Raw genomic sequence first — 22,038 nt, 5'->3', positions numbered from 1 at the left:
TTTCCTGCCTCTAGCTCTCCCCCACACTACTGCACACATTCACAATTTGTTCTTGATTTGGTCAACTGTATACTTTACCCTCCTCATATCTACTTACCCTAACCACACTCCGCCGCCACCACCTCGATTACATCAGGTAAACTTCGTGAATTTGACTCTTTTCTCTAAACCCTTTTGATTTCATTATATTTTTATTAAATTAGTTGCAATATTCTAACTTCAGGCTCATCGCAGGAGAAGGATTCTTACAACAAATGGTTTTCAAATCTGGGATGAAACACCCTAATCACTATTCGATTTTCTACCAGTTATCAGTATGTTATTTCTGTCTTTCTTTTTTATTTTGAATATGTATATGTAGTATTTACTTTGAATTGAAGCAGTCATTAACAACTCTGATATGTTATTTGTCTCTATTTTTTGCACCGCTACCACTTATCGACATAGTAAACTTTGTGCCAATTTTCCAAAACTAAAATCCTTTTGGCCACTTACTGTCTATTTTCCCTCGTAATCAGTTCCTTGTACACCCTCCCCCTTTACATACACTCGATTTGATAGAACCAGAATCAAGTGAAATGGATTTTTGGTTTTAAGGTGTTTGGAAGAGGTAAAGAAATGTATATTTTTTCTTTTTTTGATTTTGTTTAATTTTTTTTCAAATCTTTGATCTTTATAATCATTTTGTTCTTTTGGTGTTTGTAGCCAGTTACTTGAAGGAGATTTATCCTACCAAATTTGGATGACCAAAAACAGGGTAAGTTTGTTTATATTTTGTTCATGCTTTTCTTTTTCCAGTAAGGCTTTTAATTGTCAATTGCTTAGTAATCTGTTAGATTATTTTATTTGTTAACATATTATTGCTTATTTGGTCAATTTATTTGTATATTACTAATAATGTTCGGTTTTCTAGAATTACTATTGAGCATGCTTTCCCATGAGGTCTCAATTCAAGTGATCGTTATTTACTTTTTATGTAATATACATAGAAAGAGAAATACGACTAAGTTAACCTCCGAATCTCGGTTACTATTAACTCAACCAGGGAAGGAAAAGTCTTGTGGGATTCTATTTTTTGAAAAGAAAAAACTAATTATATTGATATTGAACGTCTGTCTTTTATTATTATTATTATTATTATTATTATTATTATTATTATTATTATGTTTCTTGCTCTAATTATTAATATTTCTCTAATTATTTTTTTGCTTGTAGGTTGCAGGATCTATGTAGTCAGAAGAGTAAATATGGTATGTTATTTCTGATCAAATCCCCCTCCCCTTATCATGATTTAATCAAATATTATGAAGGTTAAACTTGATGATTGACATAGAGGTTGGAACGAATGGAATATGATGAATTATGTGACCAATTTTAAAATCCTAAACTTTTAAATTTAACAATTGACAGAGGTTAAAACAACATTATTTGCATCTCCTATCGATGCAAGTTCAATCTAATAGGTGGTGGGATTGACATATTTTGAATAGGGTTGGACGAGATAATGGAAAGTGGGTACGTTGATATGAGACTGTCTTTATTCTAATATAAAGAAAGGGAAAAAAAATACAATGTATGGCTTTTCAATGTATGGTTTTTCTATATTCAACTTGTAATGTGAAACAGATATATAAGTATATAAGATTTAATTAATGTTGGTTTTATAGTTATTAACAACTACGATATTAGTGTGTTGATTATGAACCTCGATTCGTTATACTGTTGCTCTTCCAATCAAATGAATTTTGTTGTTTCATTTTGGTTTTGCCTTTTTGTGTACTTATCGTGGTTTAAATTTGAAGTATATACTAGCATATCTCAAAATCTGTACTGGCATGAATACTCTAATAATCAAACCTTATCTAGCACTCGTTGTTTGGCGTGGCTAAATGGCTAGTGTATATATATATATATATATATATATATATATATATATATATATATATATATATATATAAGTTTTTATTTTTGTTTTATCATATTGATTTGAAACTCATCTAACATTTTTTCAACCTATTATATTTTATTTATTAACTTAAATTTGTTATTAACATATTAATGTTAGACTTTTTGAATTATAAATATAATACTAAATTAAATATGATGTTAAATGCAAAATCCAAATCAAAATATCAAATAAATTTAAAAATAGACTATTTTTTAAAATAGAAAAAGCTTTAAATGTTTTAAATGTAAAATTAACTTAAAAACATCTAAAAAGTTTTTTTATATAATAATTGAAATTTTACTAAACAAATGTTTTTTAAGTTAATTAACATGATTGACTTTTCGAATTATCTAATTTGTTAATGTATACATGATGTGAAATGCAAACCCTATATCGAAATATCAAATAAATTATCTTTTAAAACATTTAAAAAATATTTAAATGTATTAAATGTAAAACTGATTATAAATATCCAAAAAAATAATTTTTTATAATAAATATAAATCAAACTATCAAATATCTTTTCCAATTGCATATTTACTTTAAGAACATTAAAAAAAATTTATTTTATTTGAAATCTTAGTATACCTGTGGAGTTTTTGCAATAAATGACAGTTTTCAAAACCTTTATAAAACTAGGATAAACTAGGTTCTTTTGAAACCATTTGCATAAATAAGGGTGTTGCCCCATTCAAACATTCATAATTTACAAACTCAAAGAATTGGTCTCTTAAAACTTATAACGATGACCTTTTATCTTATAGAATATATTATATTATGATTATTATTATTATATTCTTTTGTATTTTGTATTTTTAGTATATTTTGGAGTTTTTGCAATAAAATGGTAGTTTTCCAAAACCTTTAAAATATTGGGTTAAATAAGGTTGTCGGCCCATTCTAACCTTCCTAGACATTTAAAGCAATGGTATCTTAAAACTTTAAAACTAACTTATATATATATATATATATATATATATATATATATATATATATATATATATATATATATATATATATATATATATATATATATATATATATATATATATATATATATATATGTGGTTAGGTTCATGTGAGACGGCCTAATTTTGTGAGACCGTGAGATACATTTTTTTATTTTTTTAAAATTTTTTTTTAGTTAATTCAAGTTTCGAAAATAATATTTAAAAAAAGAATTTTTTTGATTTTTCCATTTATTTTGCATTTTAAAATTATTTTTAGAATATGTACAGTGTAATATTCTATTTAGAATATTTCACGTATTTTTCAAAAAAATAGGATTTTTTTTTAATTTTTTTTAGTTAATTCAAGTTCCGAAAATAATATTTAAAAAAATAATTTTTAGATTTTTCCATTTATTTTGCATTTTAAAATTATTTTTTAGAATATGTCAGTGTAATATTCTATTTAGAATATTTCATGTATTTTTCAAAAACAAACGAGATTTTTTTTAATTTTTTTTAGTTAATTCAAGTTCTGAAAATAATATTTAAAAAAAGAATTTTTGGATTTTTCCATTTATTTTGCATTTTAAAATTATTTTTAGATTTGGTCTCACGGTCACACAAAATTAGAATGGTTTCAAATGAACCTGAACATATATATATATATATATATATATATATATATATATATATATATATATACATATATATATATATATATTTGTGTTTTTATTTAATATATTTAAGAATTATATGTATAATCTTATTCAGCTCAAATATATTATTAGATTTTTCTATGTAACTTTTTATAGTTTTACCATTAATATAATCTCATTTATACCTTTAAATCAACACCAAAATTGAATATTATTATAATTACATAAATAAAGAAAATATATAAGTATTGTTAGAATTATATAAATAATAAATAAATATATAGCATTAACATATGATTTGTCAAACAAAATAAAGAAGATTTAAAAATTAAATATCATATCATATGGTAAGTGGAAAATGAAAAGACTTTCATATAAATTTCATATTTATATGCTTTTGAAGTTTTTAGATATAAAGGGGATATACCTATTTTCATTTGTGAATAATGTGAAAATTACAATGACATGCATACAAGAATATAATGTTGGGTTTTTATCACTTCATGATGTTGCTTATTGGGCGGATTTAGATTGGACAATTGAAACAAATTACTAAAAATAATGTTTGTCGATGTTAGAGGCGTGCAAACCAAAATCACAATGAGATGGAAATTCGTCATCTTGATGAATCTCGAAGATGTTGACTATGCCTCCAACCAGGTTATTTATGACCTGAAAAAATTGTTTAAACTCTCAACTAATATTTAATGTGACATAAACAATGTTTCTTATTAATTATCCTATGAATTCAATTTTAGTTGATCTTGTAATTTTATATTTAACTAAGGTGATATTATCCCTACTTTGCGGGGTGGGGGAAGGCATAATTTGTAACTTGTATATTATGAAAGACCATTTTTGTAAACTTTTAAATATATGGACAATTTCTGAAAAAAAATGCACAGTGACCCTTTTTGTAAATTATTAGGACCGTTTCACAATTTTATTTTCTATGTAGGGACGAAACCTCACTTTTGTAAATTTATTATTAGTGAAGGTCATTTATGTAACTTTTGAAAAACATATGCATCATTGCTATAAATATAATTCTGCATAGGGACCTATTCCGTAAATTTCAAGGACCATTCTTGTAACTTATGTTATATGTAGGGACCAAACATGGCAAACTTGAAAACATGCGGAAACACAAAAAAGGTAAAAGGTGGGAAATGGTGGTGCTAAAATTAAGGGAGTAAAATTAATATTCTACAAAATATGAAGGTGGAAAGCGGCATTCAACAAAGTAACAGGGTGGAAAGTGCAAACATATGAAATTGTAGGGACAAAATCTGCCTCCATAAAAAGTTTTGTGGCCAAAGTCTGAAATAATAAATTTTTGTGGCTAATGTTTAAGTTTGCGGACAAAGTTTAAAGTAACGAACTTTTGTTGCCGGAGTGTAAAACCTTAAAACTATAATTTGTGCCAAAGTTTAAAATAAGAAACTGTTGTCACCAAAGTTTTTGTCACAAAAATCTAAAATCATATACTATAATATTCATAAGTATTTTTTTTGGAAACGACAAATATTATTAATAAAAATAAAAACTCCTAACTATCAATGGGAAGAAGACAAACAACAAAAACAGAGTATAAAAGTTATCAAATACAAAAAGATGATGATAACTATTTTACTCATGAACAGATACCACATTTACCCCTACATTTAACTCACATATATAGAACTGATTTGATTTGCTCTACACCATACGAATGACTAATGAACACCTGATTGAATATCCGATCGTTGCGATATTTCCATAGATTCCAAATTAGATCATAGCAAATGGTATGGAATCGAGCTTTCATTGTAGGACTCCTACCCCAATTTGCAGCAAATATGAGTAGTTCGCTAATGCTATTGAATGACTGATTTTGTATGCCGCACCAATTGAAGATTTTATCCCTCACATCTTTTGCAAACGGACACCTTACCAAAATATGATCAATATCTTCTTCTCCGTTTATGCATGCACCACACATAGTAGTTTGAGTCTCAATACCTTTAGCTCTCACACCTGTCATTGAAGCAATCCTGTGTTGAATTGCTCGGCACAAGAAGCAGTTAACCTTGATTGGGACTTCCTTAGTCCATTTGATTATGAGAATATTTTGAGTTATTCCAAGATTGGCGATCAACTTTCCACCTTAGATCACATATTTTGAAAGCTCCATCTTTATCCAAGGACTCCCAAGTATCAACTCCATTAATCAGTTGTACTTAAGATAATACTTTTGTTTTAATTTATATAATAATTTGTAATTTTAATAATATGGTGTGAGTTATGTTGTTTATCTTTGTATTTATATAATTACAATAACATTAAAAAAAAATGATTTGAAGGTATAAATGTGATCCTCTTAATGGTAAAAATATTTAAAGTCGAACATAAAGATTCGGTATATAAAAGTCGAAAATAAAAATTAAAGATACAACAAAATTAAATAAATATATAAGTATAAGATATTATATAAGATAAGGGGTGAATGTTGTAAACGTATTTTTTTTTTAAACTCATTTTTACAAATACTTAAAAAACCTGACCCGTTTTTGCAAAAAACTTATAGTTGTGATCTTACCAACATACATTAATACATACATACGATCACTTTGAATTATTGAAAGAAATTAAAGGTTAGCCATGTTTACTACAATACACTTGATCCGTTATGTACTTATATAGTTATATGGCATGCTTCTCATTTTAATGAATATTGACTTTGATTTTGAACGACTTTCGAGTATTACTGTATTTGGCAAAAGGAGGCGATGATCACTTTAAATCTGTTTTCGCTACAATGGGATTGTTAGCATCTGTCACCATCTTTGATATGATCTTACTTTCCAAAATTAATTTTCTTTTACTAAGACGTATATCAATAAATCTAAATAAAAAGGAAAGAGATCTCTCCATCCTTAACAATCCAAAACTGAAAAACACTCTGGCATCTCGTGCTTGAACGACCGAAGTAAAACTTCATCCACCATAATCCTTTGATACTCGATAGTGGCTTCACCACAGCAGCAAACGAAGCGACTATGGATGACCTCCCAGGAGAAATTTTATCAGAAATATTCATCCGGTTATTGGCAAAACAGCTTGCTCAGTGTGTTAGGAGTTTTGGATGGAAAGCTTTGTGTGATGTCAAGGGCTAAAGGTGAGAGATGCGAGGTGTGGGTGATGGAAGAGTATAGGGTGGCTGAATCATGGGTCAAACATCATGTTTTTTCACAGTTTAGAGGTATAATTCCAATTGGATTCACATTACACAGTGAGTTTGTTTTTTATGGACATACTTGTGCTCTAGCTTTGTTCGATCCAATTTCAGCCAAGGTTAAACGCATAGATACTCCGACTACACATGTTGGCATGATTAAAATTCTCGAGTATGTGGACAGTCTTGTTTGGATAGCACCTGTTAAGCGTGAGATCAACTATTTCAACATCTCTGATCACTTTGCAAGATTGAAAAGAGGCTTCAACATGATAGTGAATGGTATAAGGGAAATAAAAACCAAGACATTGGTTCTAATTATACTATCTTTTCTTATATTTACTTTTCTAATGATATTTTTCGAAATCAGGTTTGTGTCAAATACTTAACTTTAGTGTATAACCTTATTTTCTATCAAAGGAGCATGTTTAATTTTCTTAGACTTTTGCTTGTAGAATAGGACAAGTATGGATTTTGGTAATTGGCCTATAGTAGGTTATGTTTGCTATGAATTGATTTGTAAACAGATTCTTTTACCGAAAAAAAAACGTTCCTAACTAATATTGATTGATTGTACTCAAAATAACACCAAAATGAACAAAAACCTTAATGCTTTGATAGTGATTCGTGTGTACCTAGCCTCTCCCAAGGTACAATGAGGGTCCCTTGGGACAAGGGTGATAAAGGATGAGTGGCAAACCCTCGCAAAAGTCCCAAAATGTTTGTAGTGTTTGAAAAAGCTCATCACATTCCTTTTGATAATCTCCCATTGAAATTTAAGACTCAACAAATGAAGAGTCGTCCAATTAGTGGCTAAAAAGATTTATGACATTTCTTCTAGACTAGAACTAGATTTAATTTCCAAGTTTTCTCTATCATTGTTTTATATTAATTTTTGGTTTTTGAGATATTGAAAGAATTGAGAACAGATAAATGTTTATGCATATCTTGAAAACATGAGGAGAATCCTTTAATATCATTCTACTGACATCCAAAATCCACATCAAGACCATGTAGATTAGATAATAACTAATTTAACGATTAGATTAGATAATAACTAATTTAACGATAATCCACAACATTATTTAATGGAAATAAAGATGCTAAGAGCTAAGTAGAACCATTTTGTGGCATCGTTTACTTTTTGGTGATCAAATAGATCGCCTAATATTAAAACAGAGCATACATAAATTCACATTCCTAGATACTTTGAATTATTATAACCCAATTAGGTCCAAAGGGTGAATGTGGGTTTAAAACGAGGAAGTTGATTTTTTTTCGCTATTAGAGTTTAAAGAATAACTGCATTTAATTTAAATGAATGAGACTTAATACTGTGAGTTTAATTTCCTGCTGCTCTGAACTTTGAACAACAACAGCTCTTTATTGAAATCCTTGAATAAAAGATAGCAATTTCAACCTTTTCTTTTTTTATATAAATTTTATGGTTAATATTTATGTAATTTATATTAATTGTATGTTTTGTTAATCATGCACTAATATTGAATATATCATGAGGTTGATTGGGGTATTCTATATCCCGGACTCAAATAATGGGCTATAGATTCATTGGGCTGATGCTGGTAGCTGATTTGGAAGAATATTTCAAGTGAAGGACTAAAGTTTTAGATTGCTAGTACATGTGGACTGCAGCTCACTAAATCGAAGATGCAGTATGAGGCGCGGACTCTTTTTGACCCGATATGTCATCTGGGTATCATACCCGAAGTATCTAGGTATAAAAATGACTAAAGCTGAGAGAGTTGCTCAGTAATCAATTTGCACATCGTTTCTTCTCTGAACTCTTTCTCCAACTCAATCCCCTGTTAGGGTTTCTTCGTTTTTTCATAGTTTTATACTCAAATTTTCTGATTTTACAAGTTTATGCTGTGTAATCTCGTTAGTCATCAGTTTTTTCATTCAAGTTGTGATAAATTATTTTGTTGTTATACCTTCCCTTAAAAGCAGTTAATCGTTTCAGAAGATTTCTTCTACACATTGTAAAACTGTTCTTAATTTGTTTATAACTTTGAAGTCTATCCTTTCCAAAGAGGCTTGGCCAAATATTATAAATTCATCGACCTTTATTGTTCTTTAGCGCTTGAAAATGGCTTCATCACAACAGCCAACGACTATTGAGGACCTCCAAGGAGATGTTTTATCAGAAATATTCATCCGATTATTGGCAAAGCAGCTTGCTCAAATGAGGTGTGTCTCTAAATCTTGGAATACTCACTTATCTCAATCATCCTTCATAAAATCGCACCTCCAGTCGTCAATCCGTAATAACGATGATATTCTCTTGTTTTTCAAATACAATTTTTCTTTCTGTGGTGGCCGACCTTTCGAAGCATGCCCCTCTCGATCTCCCCATCTTGAACTTACTGATTTCATTAAACTACCTGTTAATCTCCAATCTAGACAAACATATGGCAATGTCATTGGATCTGTTAACGGATTAATATGCTTTAGTTACGGAACTCTTCATGATTCCAAGTTTTACATATGGAACCCTTCTCTCTCTGCTGTGTTGACTCTCCCGCCAAGTTCATTTCCCTTCCATGATACTGATATGGTTGGAATTCCTCCTCGGTTTGGATTTGATCCCAAATCAGATGACTACAAAGTTGTTAAGATTACAAGAGATCACCAACCAGGCAGCACGTTGTTTCCATTATCCAAAAGAGTTGTAATTGATGTTGATTTTGAAACTGTTGAATACAAAGTTGAGGTGTATAGCATGAGAAAGGGTTTCTGGCAGTTAATCCCTGAAAGATTTCCATCACATATCCAAAACTCAATGTTTATGCACTATGCCGAATTTTGTGTAGATGGGCATGATGGTCATGTTCATTGGTTTAATTTTGTTGATTCACAGTGGAAGTCAAAAAAGATAGTTGCATTTGATTTGGCTGAAGAGACATTCCGTGAGATTCCTCTTCCAGATTTTCCAATAGATGATAGCATGGAACGCTCTTTAGGTGTTTTGGGAGGAAAACTTTGTGTGATGTTAGGTGTTATGGATGGTGGATGTGAGGTATGGGTGATGGACGATTATGGTGTGGCTGAATCATGGGTCAAACATTATGTGTTTCCCCAGTTTGATGGCGTTATTATTCCATATGGATTCACATTTCACAATGAGTTTCTTTTTGCAATTGCCAATTACTATGATGATGATGATGATGATCCTTGCTTAGGTTTGTATGATCCAATTGCAGCCAAGACTAGAAGTTTTGAGGTTGGTTATGGACTATCTAAAGTTGTTGAGTATGTTGACAGTCTTGTTTGGGTAACACCTGTGGAGCATGAGATGAGTTGTTGCAACATCTCCCGATTGAAAATTTGAAGATGTATCAGTGGTCAGATGGATGGTCAAAAGGTCAAAAAATGAGTTTCTTTTGTTGGTATGATGTGAAGGATGTTGTGTTTTTGTTTGCTTTTTGTTGCTATCTATACATAAAAGATTTACATATATACACCTATTAGTTTGTTTTTTTTTTTTTTATGGTTTGATTTCTATTTTAGTTTCCCAAAAGGTTTAATCAGTTTCTAGCCTATTGCAGTTCATGGAATCTATGCCTGATTGTTGCGTGTTCATGTCTGACAGGAGGAATGTATATACTGTTTTTAGGAGAGTATTGTTTGGTATCAGTCTTGGTTAATCACTATTTTAGATGATGAGAATTCTATCTTGTGAAAAAGCAAAAAACTTTCAGCCTTTGTGTTTCTAAGTATTGTTTGATATTTTAGGGTTTTGCATCTTATATTCTAGTGTTTGCATTCATGTTTAGGATTTCTATTGTATCAGACTGAAAAATGAGCAGCTGATCTTAGCTTTTGCTATCGGGTTTTGCATCTTTTTATTGGATATTTCTATGTGGTCTCCTTTGGAATATTGGTTGATATTTCAGGTTTTTGCTAGATCCATCCCTCTTTTAGATGAAAAAAATTCCCTAACTAAAGGTTGCTGCTAATTTTTTTTTTTTTTTTTTCTTGTCTTTAGTAGTATGAGAAATATATATGTAACAACTAACAAGTAATAAGTCCCTTATTTATAACGAGTTACTTTGGGTTATGTTTGTCTTTAGCAGATAAAAGCCGGCTTCTACTGAGCGACACATGTGTCAAACAATGGGAATTGTTAGGAAAAATTCTAAAACACAACGAGACAAAGACAAAAAATCACCTAATCTCTCTCTCTCTCTCTCTCTCTCTCTATATATATATATATATATATATATATATATATATATATATATATATATATATATATATATATATATATATATAAACGTACCAAACAACCGAGATTTTTAAAGGATCTTTGGCCTAGCGGTATAAAGAGTTGATGGTGCCTTTCACCAAAGATTGAGGGTTTATGTTGTGGGCGAAAGGTGGTTTATGTTGTGGGTGAAAGGTGTGGATTTAGTAGTAGAATAGTGGATGTGCTTATGTTCTAAAAAAATTGAACTAAACAATCTCAGTTTTTTTGTTTCCATAACGTAAATCAATTCTTTTTTGTTCCAAAGCAAGCAACTCATGCATTTTGGTCCTTACCAGTTCTACACCAAAAATAATCAGGAACTAGAACCGTATCCCTACTATCAGCCCGGTTATTGATCTAATGCTTTAGTCAAATTTTGTTTTCAGTTATTTTGGTTTCGACCCGTTAAAACTAGTTTCAGAACCGACTACAACCCATCTGAGACCCACTTTAGACCTTAGTAAACTCACAAATGGTGTTATTGAACGGGGGTTAACCTTTTTATGCTGAAAAATTAGAACACCAAGAAATACGAATTCAATGCTTTATCATCACAACTCTCTTGTCACCTGCTCATTCGGTATAGACCACCCTTGCACTCACATGCGCCAATCAAGTTCTTTGGTAGCAATCTGTGCATTACATAAAAATCAAGAAAAAAAGTTATAGCACATTAGAGGTCACTAGTTAAATGATTGACAGATAGCAAATTGCAATTAAAATTAGGAATGTGTAAGACTTTTTTTATATTAGTACGACCGATGAGTGTATAATTGCCTTTTCCCTCTACTGGTATATTATCTCCATTGGGAATAATGATAGGGGTCTAAGCTCAAAGGGATTTTTTGTTTTGTTTTTAAGCCAATTCGATCAGGTTGTTTGTTGTAACGTCCCAAAACTCAGAACCAAAAATTTCGTTTTTATATTAAATAAACCATCAACCAAATATGTTTGTCAAAACCATAAAGTATTAAGAGAATACCTATAAACATCCCAAATGTACATCAGAGTTAAAGAAGCGGAAAACCATGGTGTGTGCAATGCGATCAACTCGAACTCTTCCCCTTCGAATTAGAGTTACCTGAAACATAAACTGAAAACCATAATCACAAAGCTTAGTGAGTTCCGCAAAATACCGCATACAATACATATACGTCAGCTCAAGGTTATATCAGGTCTATTTCACCTCCGAGACTATTTCAACTATGTCATCCCAAGGCTGTATCGGGTCTATTTCACCTCCGAGTCTATTTCTACTCATATGTCAGCACAATTATGTACTGGACGGACACAAGATTTCACAGTAGGGATTGCACGGTAGTTGAAAAAAAAATCGAAAATTTTCGAAAAATTTTCCACTGTTGCTGGAGAGATCAAGGGTTGTCGGTACCATGATGGACCCCATAGGTCCACCCCTGGGCATATAACACATACAATATGAGTCACAAAGACTACAGGAACATACAATCCCTAATGTCTTATAGTATAGTAAGCAAACTAACATCAGTCTACTGACAATCAAATAGATGCCCGAGCTGTTGGACCGGAGAATCCCCGCACTAACCAATCAAGTAAAATCCTAATTAAAAATTGGGTCATAAATCATTATCGGGACTTAATCAACTAATCTTGACTCCCAGGGTAAAAGACCATTTTACCCTTCCCTCAATTGGCCCAAAATCAAAAAGTCCATAAGGCCCAACGTACTGACTCGCGACTAAGCATACCCGACTTCACCCACGTACGCGTAGCTTACGCTAGAGTACGCCCAACATACGCCTCTAATGACCAAAACCCCATTAAGCACTTAATACTTTAAGACCAAACGTCTATTTTTCTGATCCAGACCTTGGGGAACATCTAAACCCATAGAGTCACTAACTTGATGCCTTTACATGACTCAAACGGACTCAAATGTTAAATTTAGCATCATACTTTCACCAAATTGACATATACTCATGCATAGTTGATCATCAACCGTCAAGATGTTAACGTTATGAACTAGGGATCTCAGAAACATCAAGAGGAGCAACTCACAACTTCTGGAGTGGTAAATTTCCACTATATCTCATTCATGGGACCAAAAGTGACCAAAACTCTACTAGATCTAAATCTACACATTGAATGAGCAAGATCAAAGCTTTATACCTTTATGAAGCTGAAAATGATGGATATAATCTGGCTCTAGAAGTTCCTTCTTGATTAATGCTCATAAACCAAGCTTCTTATTCTTGTAGATACACCAAACACGCACAAATGTCAATTCTCTCTAGAAAGGGGTTTGGGTTTCGAAATGGGACTCAAATAAGGCTAAGGAGGTTGGTAAGGAGGAAACCTTGGGCATAGGGTTGTTTAAATAGGGTCCAAACCCTAAAAATCAGGGTTTGACCCCTAATTATGTACGCTCCGCATAGAAGAGGTACACCCAGCGTACGTTTCTGTAACGATGTGAATTTTCAAAATAATTTTTCATTTTTAAAACATAAATTTATTCATAAGATAATATCAAAACATAATGTATCCAATGTTATCATAAAAAAACATATCCCATAATCTCAAGACATAAACTCCATGAGTGTGTACGGATAATGCCGGCGCCTTCCCGCGATCCTCACTGGTACCTGAAACACATAACACATAGCATGGTAAGCATAAATGCTTAATGAGTTCCCCAAAATACCACATACAACACATATTAGCCACTCGAGGCTATAACTCTGTATGACCCTCTAGTTAATGTGTCTCAGTGGGACTCTCCAGTCCCATAACTCTATGGACCCTCTGGTCCTAACTCTGTGGACCTTTCGGTCCTAACTCCGTGAAATCTAAATCATGCATAGCATAAATCACATAGAAATCACATCATACAAAAGCATACAAGATACTCTGTCACATAACTCTAATTACCACTCTAGGTAAAGTATAGTGAGAAGACTCACCTCGGGCAACTCGATAAATCTCGAACTCGGTAATACTGGTCTAGCCTCCGCCTAATCACATGGAATAATTACTCTAATCAATACAACTCTCAAAGGCTAGACTGATCCCTCTCTAAGTTCTCTCAGAAGGGTAAAAGACCATTTTACCCCCTCTTACTTTTCTAAGGTCACTTAATCCATAAAGTTGAAACCTTTAAGCCTTTGCATGGTTGTAAAGGTCACTTAATCATTCTAACATCTTTCATCTTTCCTCATAAAGCCTAGATCTCATGCATGGTTTAATATTCACGTCCAAGATTGGATTTTTATGAACCCACAACTCATAATACTCTAAAATATAGTAGATCTAAGCTTATGGAGACCTTTTGCTCATAAAGTCTCCACCTTGGGACCAAAAACCCTAAAAATTGGTCCATGAATCACAAATCAACAATAACAAGGAAAGCTCTGAGCTTTTTACCTTCAAGTGAAGCTCCTCCCTTTGTAGAACTCAGATCCAAGCTTGCACTCCAACTTCTAGCCTTCATAAGAACCTCCTATTCTTCTTCACTATCACACAAAGGCACTTTTTAGCTCAAGAACACTCACACACTAGCTTGGAAAGATAGTATACTCTCCTAGGATTTTTCTCTGAGGAATAGTGGTTGGGGGACAAAACCAACACATTCCTTTTATAGTCCACAATCCACAAGTAGGGTTTGCATCTGGGCCCGCTACGCCCAGCGTAACCCTTTGTACACCCGGCGTACCTAGGCGAGTCCACGTGCAACTTAAGCGCATGAGTACGCACAATGTACTCTTCAGTACGCCCAGCGTACTCATTTGCCATAACTTTCTAATAGGGGTTAAATTTGACAATTTGGAAAAGAAGAAAGGTTTAAGAGATGCACCTGAATTTTGGGATATTACAATCCGAAACTCCACTTGCCTCTCAGGAGGCGCACCCGAAAACTCCTTAGGAAAAACATATGCGAACTTACACACGATCGGCATCTCTGACACAGAACTCGGTCTATGACCACCAACCCGCGTATCCATGACATACGTCAAGAAACCCATACAACCCTGCTGTAAACTCTGCCTCGCTCGAGCGGTAGAGCAGAAATTTGATCCGGTCCTAGTACCCTCTCCGTACATTGTGAGCACTCCCCCACTAGGGTCTCGTATAGTCACCAACTGACGCTCGCAATCTATAACATCCCCGAACCGGCTCAACCAATCCATACCCACAATAACACAAACATCTCCCATCGCAATCGGTACTAGATCTATCGGGAACTCAACACCGAAGATCTCGAGTACACATCCTCGAATCACATCAGTCACATATACTGCTCGCTCGTCGGCTATACAAAATCATATATGTCGACTCAACGCCTCTCGTCGGATACTGATGTGCTGACTAAATGTTAACGATACAAAGACCGACTCGCACCCAAGTCAAATAACACCAGAGCAGGTACAGAATTCAAGAGAAAAGTACTAGCCACAATGTCGGGCATTGCCGCGGACCTCCTCCGCTGTAAACTGGAAGGCTCTCCCGCGTGCCTTCGGTGTCTCGGACTTTGCTAGCCGAATCTCGGTAGCTCGTAAGGCAGCAGGGGCAGATCCCTGTAGTGCTCCCTGTGCCGACCCCCGCAGCTGTGGACACTCGACCATCCGATGGCCGGTCTGGTTGCAGTGGAAGCCCACTGCAAATCCCTTGGGACAATCCTTAGCCATATGCCCCTCCTTGCCACACTTGTATCAAGACCCTACTCGACAAATCCCGTCATGGCTCTTGCCACACTTGCCACAAGTACAGCCCTTGTGGTTCCTTGATCTCGAATCGGCGGGCTTTGCCCGCTTGGCTGCCGGCTGGGACTGTGCTGGTCGCCGATCCCTCCCCTGAGACCCTGCCTCCTCCCTGGCCTGCGTCTCGAGCTCAATCTCCCTCTTTCGAGCATTTTCCTGAAGCTCGGCAAATATCCGGTATGTCTAGTTCGCCATGAACTCGCGAATTTCTCTCCTCAGAATACTCAGGTATCGACTCATGCGTGCCCGCTCAGTAGACACATGCTCAGGGAAAAACATTGCCCTATCGTGAAACATCCCGGTGATCACAGTAACAAACTCAGTTCCCTACGTGAGGGACAAGAACTCGTGGGCCAACCGTTCCCTTTCCACCGGGAACATACTCATCATGAAACATGGTGGTAAACCTCTCCCAGGTCACCGCAACAAGCTCTGCAAAAGTGAAGTGCGCTTTTACGAACTTCCACCAGTCCTTCGCTCCCAAGCGAAGCTGGTTCAGCGCCAACCGTACCCTCAGATGCTCTGTACATGAACACGTGTGGTAGCACCCCTTAATGTCATAAATCCACCTCATCACAACTATCGGATCCTGCGTCCCATCAAACTCTGGTGGCTTTGTATTGCTGAACTCTCGGTACAGCAATGAGTCACCTCCCTGTGGCCTGGCAGCAGCGACGACTGCGGTGGCCACAACAACAACATCATCGGTAAGACTAGCGTACCGCTCATCAAAATTCTTGATCAACATGGTCTTGATAGACCCAAACATATCTGGTATCTCAGCTCGTATGGCCGCAGCCACCTTCTCATGAATCATCCTGCGGATCTCTTCATTGCTGACACTGCTGCTCTCTGGTGTATGGCGTGTACTCACCATGATGTCTCTGAAATACAACATAAAAATATCAGAGACTTGCTCGAATGTACACACACTCGATAACTTAACCCTACTTGTTCCCTAGTACCATAAGGATTCTTACTTGGACTGCACATTGATCCGGTGTCTTCAGTAGTATGGGCCCTATACTACCGTCCACACCGCATCAATATTCACCCTAAGTCCTCCTCCTAGGATCCCAAATCACAAGTACTCTAATCTTGCTATGCATAAGCTACACTCCAGGAAACCTCTCGCAAGCTCCTCGTTGCTACCTACTTACTCTTAAGCACCTCCTAATAGCAATAATCTCTTAGGCTAAGGCATCACAAATCAGGCCACTCTAGTCCTTATATGAGTACCTAGCCCACACTAGCATGCATAACATATCATATCGATTCTTATAACACCTAATGTAAGGGTATTTTGGGAAATCACCATTTGGGCATTGGCTGATCGTACACACTTGTAACACCTGAAATCAGAAAGGTCAAGAAAGGAAAGGAAAACCATAAGTTTAAGGGGGTCAACTCATCGAGTCCAAGGAAGAACTCGACGAGTCGGAGCGGGTTCCGTGTCGTAGATTATGTGACCGACTCGACGAGTCAGGGTTTGGACTCGTTGAGTGTGGGAGAGGACTCAGCGATTCGGGCTAGATACCAGACTTAAATCACGTAGTAACTCGGCGAGTCACATGGGTGGACTCAACGAGTTGGATGAAGATAGTCAGGAACTCGACGAGTTGGAAGAACAACTCGACGAGTTTGTTGAAGATTGCCTTAGACTCGGCGAGTCTGTTCTTGGACTCGGCGATTTAGGTCGAGAAACCCCAAACCCTTCTAGTTAAGACTCGGATCAGTGAGTTGAGTAGAGACTCGGTGAGTTGATCAGGACAGAACTCGGAGACCAGTTGACTAGGCGAGTGATGGTCTGACTCGGCGAGTCGAGTCGCGAATGAAAGGGGTTTCTGAGCTTATGAACTCGGCGAGTAAGGTCAACCTGGAAGGTTGATTTTGACCAGGACTTTAACTTTGACAAGAGTTGACTTTCGGAGGACTGTCAGACTAAGTGTTATATTGATATTGGTAGCACGGAGAGCTAGAGGAGCAACGCTTCAGAGGGTTGTCGGTTAGCAGCCAGAGGGTTATCAGCAGAGCTCAACAGTTCAGGTAAGTTTCCTTCCAGTAGGAACGTGTTTAAGGCCACAATGTCGACCCGTTTAGCTAGTAGTAGTTTCCGGACTTCGGTCCGATGTAGTAGTTAGTATGTTTGATGCCTTCGTGGCTCATACACGATTTATGTGTTATGTGTTCCGGGCTATGGCCCGATGTAGTATGCAGTTATATGTGTTCATTCCAGTTGATATGTTTATGTTATTGTAGCACTTGGTTCCTGGTATGTAAATCTTATTTGAGTATTTTCCATTTTTAGCCTTGGACTCGGCGAGTCATAGATCCGACTCGCCGAGTAGAGACGGGACCCGGGACACGTTTAAGTTGGCGACTCGGCGAGTCCATATCCTGGACTCGGCGAGTCACCGCTGTTGGATGAAACCCTAAGTTTCAAGGGTTTGCACCCTATTTAAACATCATATCCGCCCCAGGCCAGCCCCCATTCACCCCCAGAGCTCCCAACCCTCGTTCTAAGCATGTTCCTTGAGAGTTTGAGGCTATTGTGTGTGTTCTTGAAGGTTTTGAGGCAAAAAGGGGAAGTAGATCAAGAGGAGGGAAAGGAATCCAAACATCTTTGCACTCTTTCAGCAGTTTCTTTGAGGTATAATCCGTTTTTCCCCTGTTTCTATGCTTATTACTTCATGAAAGTCATTCTTGAGCCAATCCCCAAGTTTGTATGTGCAAATTATCTTGTAATAGGCTGAGTGGCCCTTAGATCTAGGCATGGTTGAGGTCCAGGAGCTCAGATCTGTTGCCTTTATGGACCCTCATTGCATGAAGACCCTAGATCTACCCTCTTGAGTACATTTTGAACCCTAAAACCCTCATGGGTGAATATCTACACGTAAAGTTGGAAACTTTACATGTGATTCGTGTTCTAGGAGTCCAGATCTGTGAATGGCATGGACTGGAATCGAGCAAATCTGTGTATTTAGTAGGTGCATGGCAACGACTCGACGAGTCGTTCATGTGACTCGGTGAGTCTGCTCATGAGTCTCCGAGTTTGTCCCCTTTTCGTAGTGTTGAGTGTGCAGTGAGTCACGGGGTGTGACTCAGTGAGTTGGAAGCTGAACTCATCTATGGAGGAACTCGGCGAGTCGATTACCTGACTCGGCGAGTTCAAGGCAATCTCCTTAGATCAAGAACAGACTCGGCGAGCTATTCATACAACTCGGCGAGTCTCCGCATAAGTGTTCATCGGATGAAGATGAACTCGACGAGTTGTTCATACAACTCGGCGAGTAGGATGAAGGACTTGAATGTCAGTTTAAAAGAAGAACTCGTCGAGTCATAGCCTAACTCGACGAGTAGAAACGTGACTCAGGACAATCGTCTGGCTAGGGACTCGGCGAGTTGGAGAGCCAACTCGGCGAGTCGGGTCAACTGAAAGTTGACTCTGACTTTGACTTAGGGCTAGACCAGGGGTAAAATGGTAATTTTACCCAAAGGACAGTTAGCAGTGTTTGATTGAGTATGTTGGGGGAATTGCAGCCGGAGGATTTCCGGAGCAGCAGCAGCAGCAGTCAGTCAGTTCCCGATCAGTTCAACAGCTACTTTGAGGTGAGTTACCTTCCAGTAGCGGTGGGTCTACGGCCACAATGCCGACCCACTAGTAGGAGTCGTATGTTCGATGATTGTCTTGGTGATATCATCTTGGTTGCTACTACCTGATATGTTATATTCTAGCATGATACGTTATATGTGATAGTAGTAGAGTTCGGTTGTTAGGACCGAAGGGTAGTCAGACACCCTAGAAATGTCTGACAGTATGTGATGATATGTTTGTATGCTGGCCTGTTATGTTATGCGATAAAGGTAGTAGGAGGGGCCAGTCCCCAAGGATCGGTTGTTAGGACCGATGGGTAGTCAGCACCCCATAATGACTTGACATGGGTAGTCGGCACCCCAGAATGGCCGTATGGTTAGGTCGGCACCCCAGAATGGCCGTACCGGGTAGTCAGGCACCCCAGAATAGCCTGGCAGTATGTATGTTATGTATTTGTATGGTATGTGGTACGATGGGGGAACTCACTAAGCTTTGTGCTTACATTTTACAATTTTGGTTTCAGGTACCTCTTCTTCGAAGGGGAAGGAGCTGGCGCGGTAGCGGCACATCATGCACACACTCTGGTTTCCGCATTTACAAGATTCACTGGGATTTGTACTCTGATATTTTGATGGGTTGTATGGTTTGGCTTTTAGACATGGTTTACGTTGTGTTATGGTTTGATCAAATAATGTTTTTAATTATTAATGTTTTCTAAAGTAATGTTTTTAAAACGAAATTTTCGGATGTGAAAATTTGGGTCGTTACAAGTTGGTATCAGAGCCCTGGTTTGAGGGATTCGGACTCACCTTCGGGGGTGTCAGAACTCAAATCGAGGGATTAAAAGATTTTTAAAAGAAAACGTTTTCTAAAATGAAGAAAAGAGTTTAAGAATGTACGACATGTGTGTGATGTGCGCGACCGGCCGAGCTCAAGTAAGTATTCCCCAAAGTACCCATACAAGTTTATGTTATGTTTATCAGCTTTTGTAGAACAGCATGCTAGAATAGGACTAAGGATCTAGGAGTGATGCCTTATGTGCCTGCTTTATGTGTTCCACCTATGTGAGAATTGCATGCTAGTATAAAGTAGACAGCAGTAGGGTAGCCTGTTAGGGTGTGCCTGATAGTATGAGTTAGCACGGTGTGCTAGTTCAGTTTCTCTCTATGAGAGAGGAATTGCTTGAGGTTGTTTCCTTTGTCTGAATGTTGCTTGCTTCGTGCTACGTGGGACTCCGAATAATGGGAATTAGCCATTAGGCGAATACGTCACATCACATGTGATCAGAGTTGAATAATCTTAGAGTACCGGATTTGATCCTATTGCGCAGCTCTTGTTTGAGTCCAACCGTAGTAGGGACGAGTCGGGTACTCGAAGGATTATCTGAGTCTCATCGCATGTGATGGTATTCGGGTGATGGCTAATTGGCATTACAAGGAGGCCTGTAGCAGCTGAGGATTGGATCGAGAAGAGCCGGAGATTTCCCTAGGGCGAGCCTGGGATGAGTATAGTAGTAACCAGCCTTAGTGTAAGGGACTTGGTGGAGTCGAGGCAGTCCTTGAAGAAGGTACAGATAAATGTGGAAGGTAGTATGGGCCCGTACTACTGAAAGCAGAGGATCCGTGCCCGAACCAAGGAAGGCCAAGACAAGACCAGGGAACTTGTAAGTAGCTGTGATCCCTCAGGAAGTATCAGTATATCTAATGATTGTTGTGATGTATTGCAGAACGGTGGTACTTCGATCGAGGCCGGTGGATGGCGGTTTTGGAGAGGGGTCAGGTTCAGGATCTGCTTCCGAGCCGGTAGATGAGGGGCTACGTGAGTTCATCACGTCAGAGATCACCAGAGGCATTCTGGAGTCGACCCCCATTCTCTTTGGGTCGATCAAGGAAGGGATTATGGTGTTGATGGAGGATCGCCTGCGGGCATTCAGGAGTGATTTGGCATCTAGCCAGTTGGGATCTCGCACACTGTCCTTCAAGGACTTCAGGGGCAGTGGTGCGCCGGATTTCCATGGGGTGAAAGGCCCTATTGCTGCCAGGCGATGGATTGCAGACATCGAGTCTGCACAGTTGAGTAGCTTCTGCCCCGAGGGGTCGAAGGTGAGGTATGCAGTGGGGTGTTTACGAGACCGAGCCCGGGATTGGTGGGAGTCAGTGGGTGGCTCGTTGGGAGCCTCCGCTATCGAGGCTATGACCTGGTCGGACTTTGTGACCAGGTTCAGGGCAGAGTTTGCGCCGGCTGTCGAGCTTCAACAGCTGGCCAGGGAGTTTCTGGATATGAGACAGACGACGGAGACTGTGGCGGAGATCACCGCCAAGTTCCGGGAGAGGGATTTGTTGGTGCCCCAGTATGCTGGTGACGAGGATATGAGGAGGACTTGTTATCACGATATGCTTCGAGCTGACATCCGGGAGCATGTTAGCTTTTCGGCTTGCCCTACCTTGGACTCTATGATTTCCAGGGCGAGGGAAAGGGAGATAGATTTGGAGCACATCCGGAAATGGAAATTAGAGGAGGGACAGGCAGGAGGGGCTTCGGGGAAGAAGCCCAAGGGATCAGATGGTAGGCCGAAAGGCCAGCCAGGACCGGGCCGCTGTAGGAAGTGCGGCAGGCCGCACGAGGGGGCGTGCATGATGGGATCATCAGGCTGCTACAAGTGCGGCAAGTCTGGG

At 37.4% G+C, this 22,038-nt stretch overlaps 1 protein-coding gene across 1 annotated transcript; it reads left to right on the top strand.

Annotated features, from left to right (window-relative positions):
* Window positions 1–8,548: 8,548 nt before the first annotated feature.
* On the top strand, window positions 8,549–10,266 carry LOC145012574 (F-box/kelch-repeat protein At3g06240-like). Its single transcript, XM_078971374.1, has one exon. It carries the CDS (start codon window positions 8,876–8,878, stop codon window positions 10,115–10,117), a length of 1,242 nt encoding a protein of 413 aa, XP_078827500.1. The 5' UTR covers window positions 8,549–8,875; the 3' UTR covers window positions 10,118–10,266.
* The last annotated feature ends 11,772 nt before the right edge of the window (window positions 10,267–22,038 follow it).

This window comes from Lactuca saligna, chromosome 8, assembly GCF_052625555.1.
Source record: "Lactuca saligna cultivar CGN05327 chromosome 8, ASM5262555v1, whole genome shotgun sequence".
NCBI classification, from domain to species: domain Eukaryota; kingdom Viridiplantae; phylum Streptophyta; class Magnoliopsida; order Asterales; family Asteraceae; genus Lactuca; species Lactuca saligna.
Note: the sequence above shows the minus strand (reverse complement) of the source record. Positions and strands in the feature narration are given on the sequence as shown.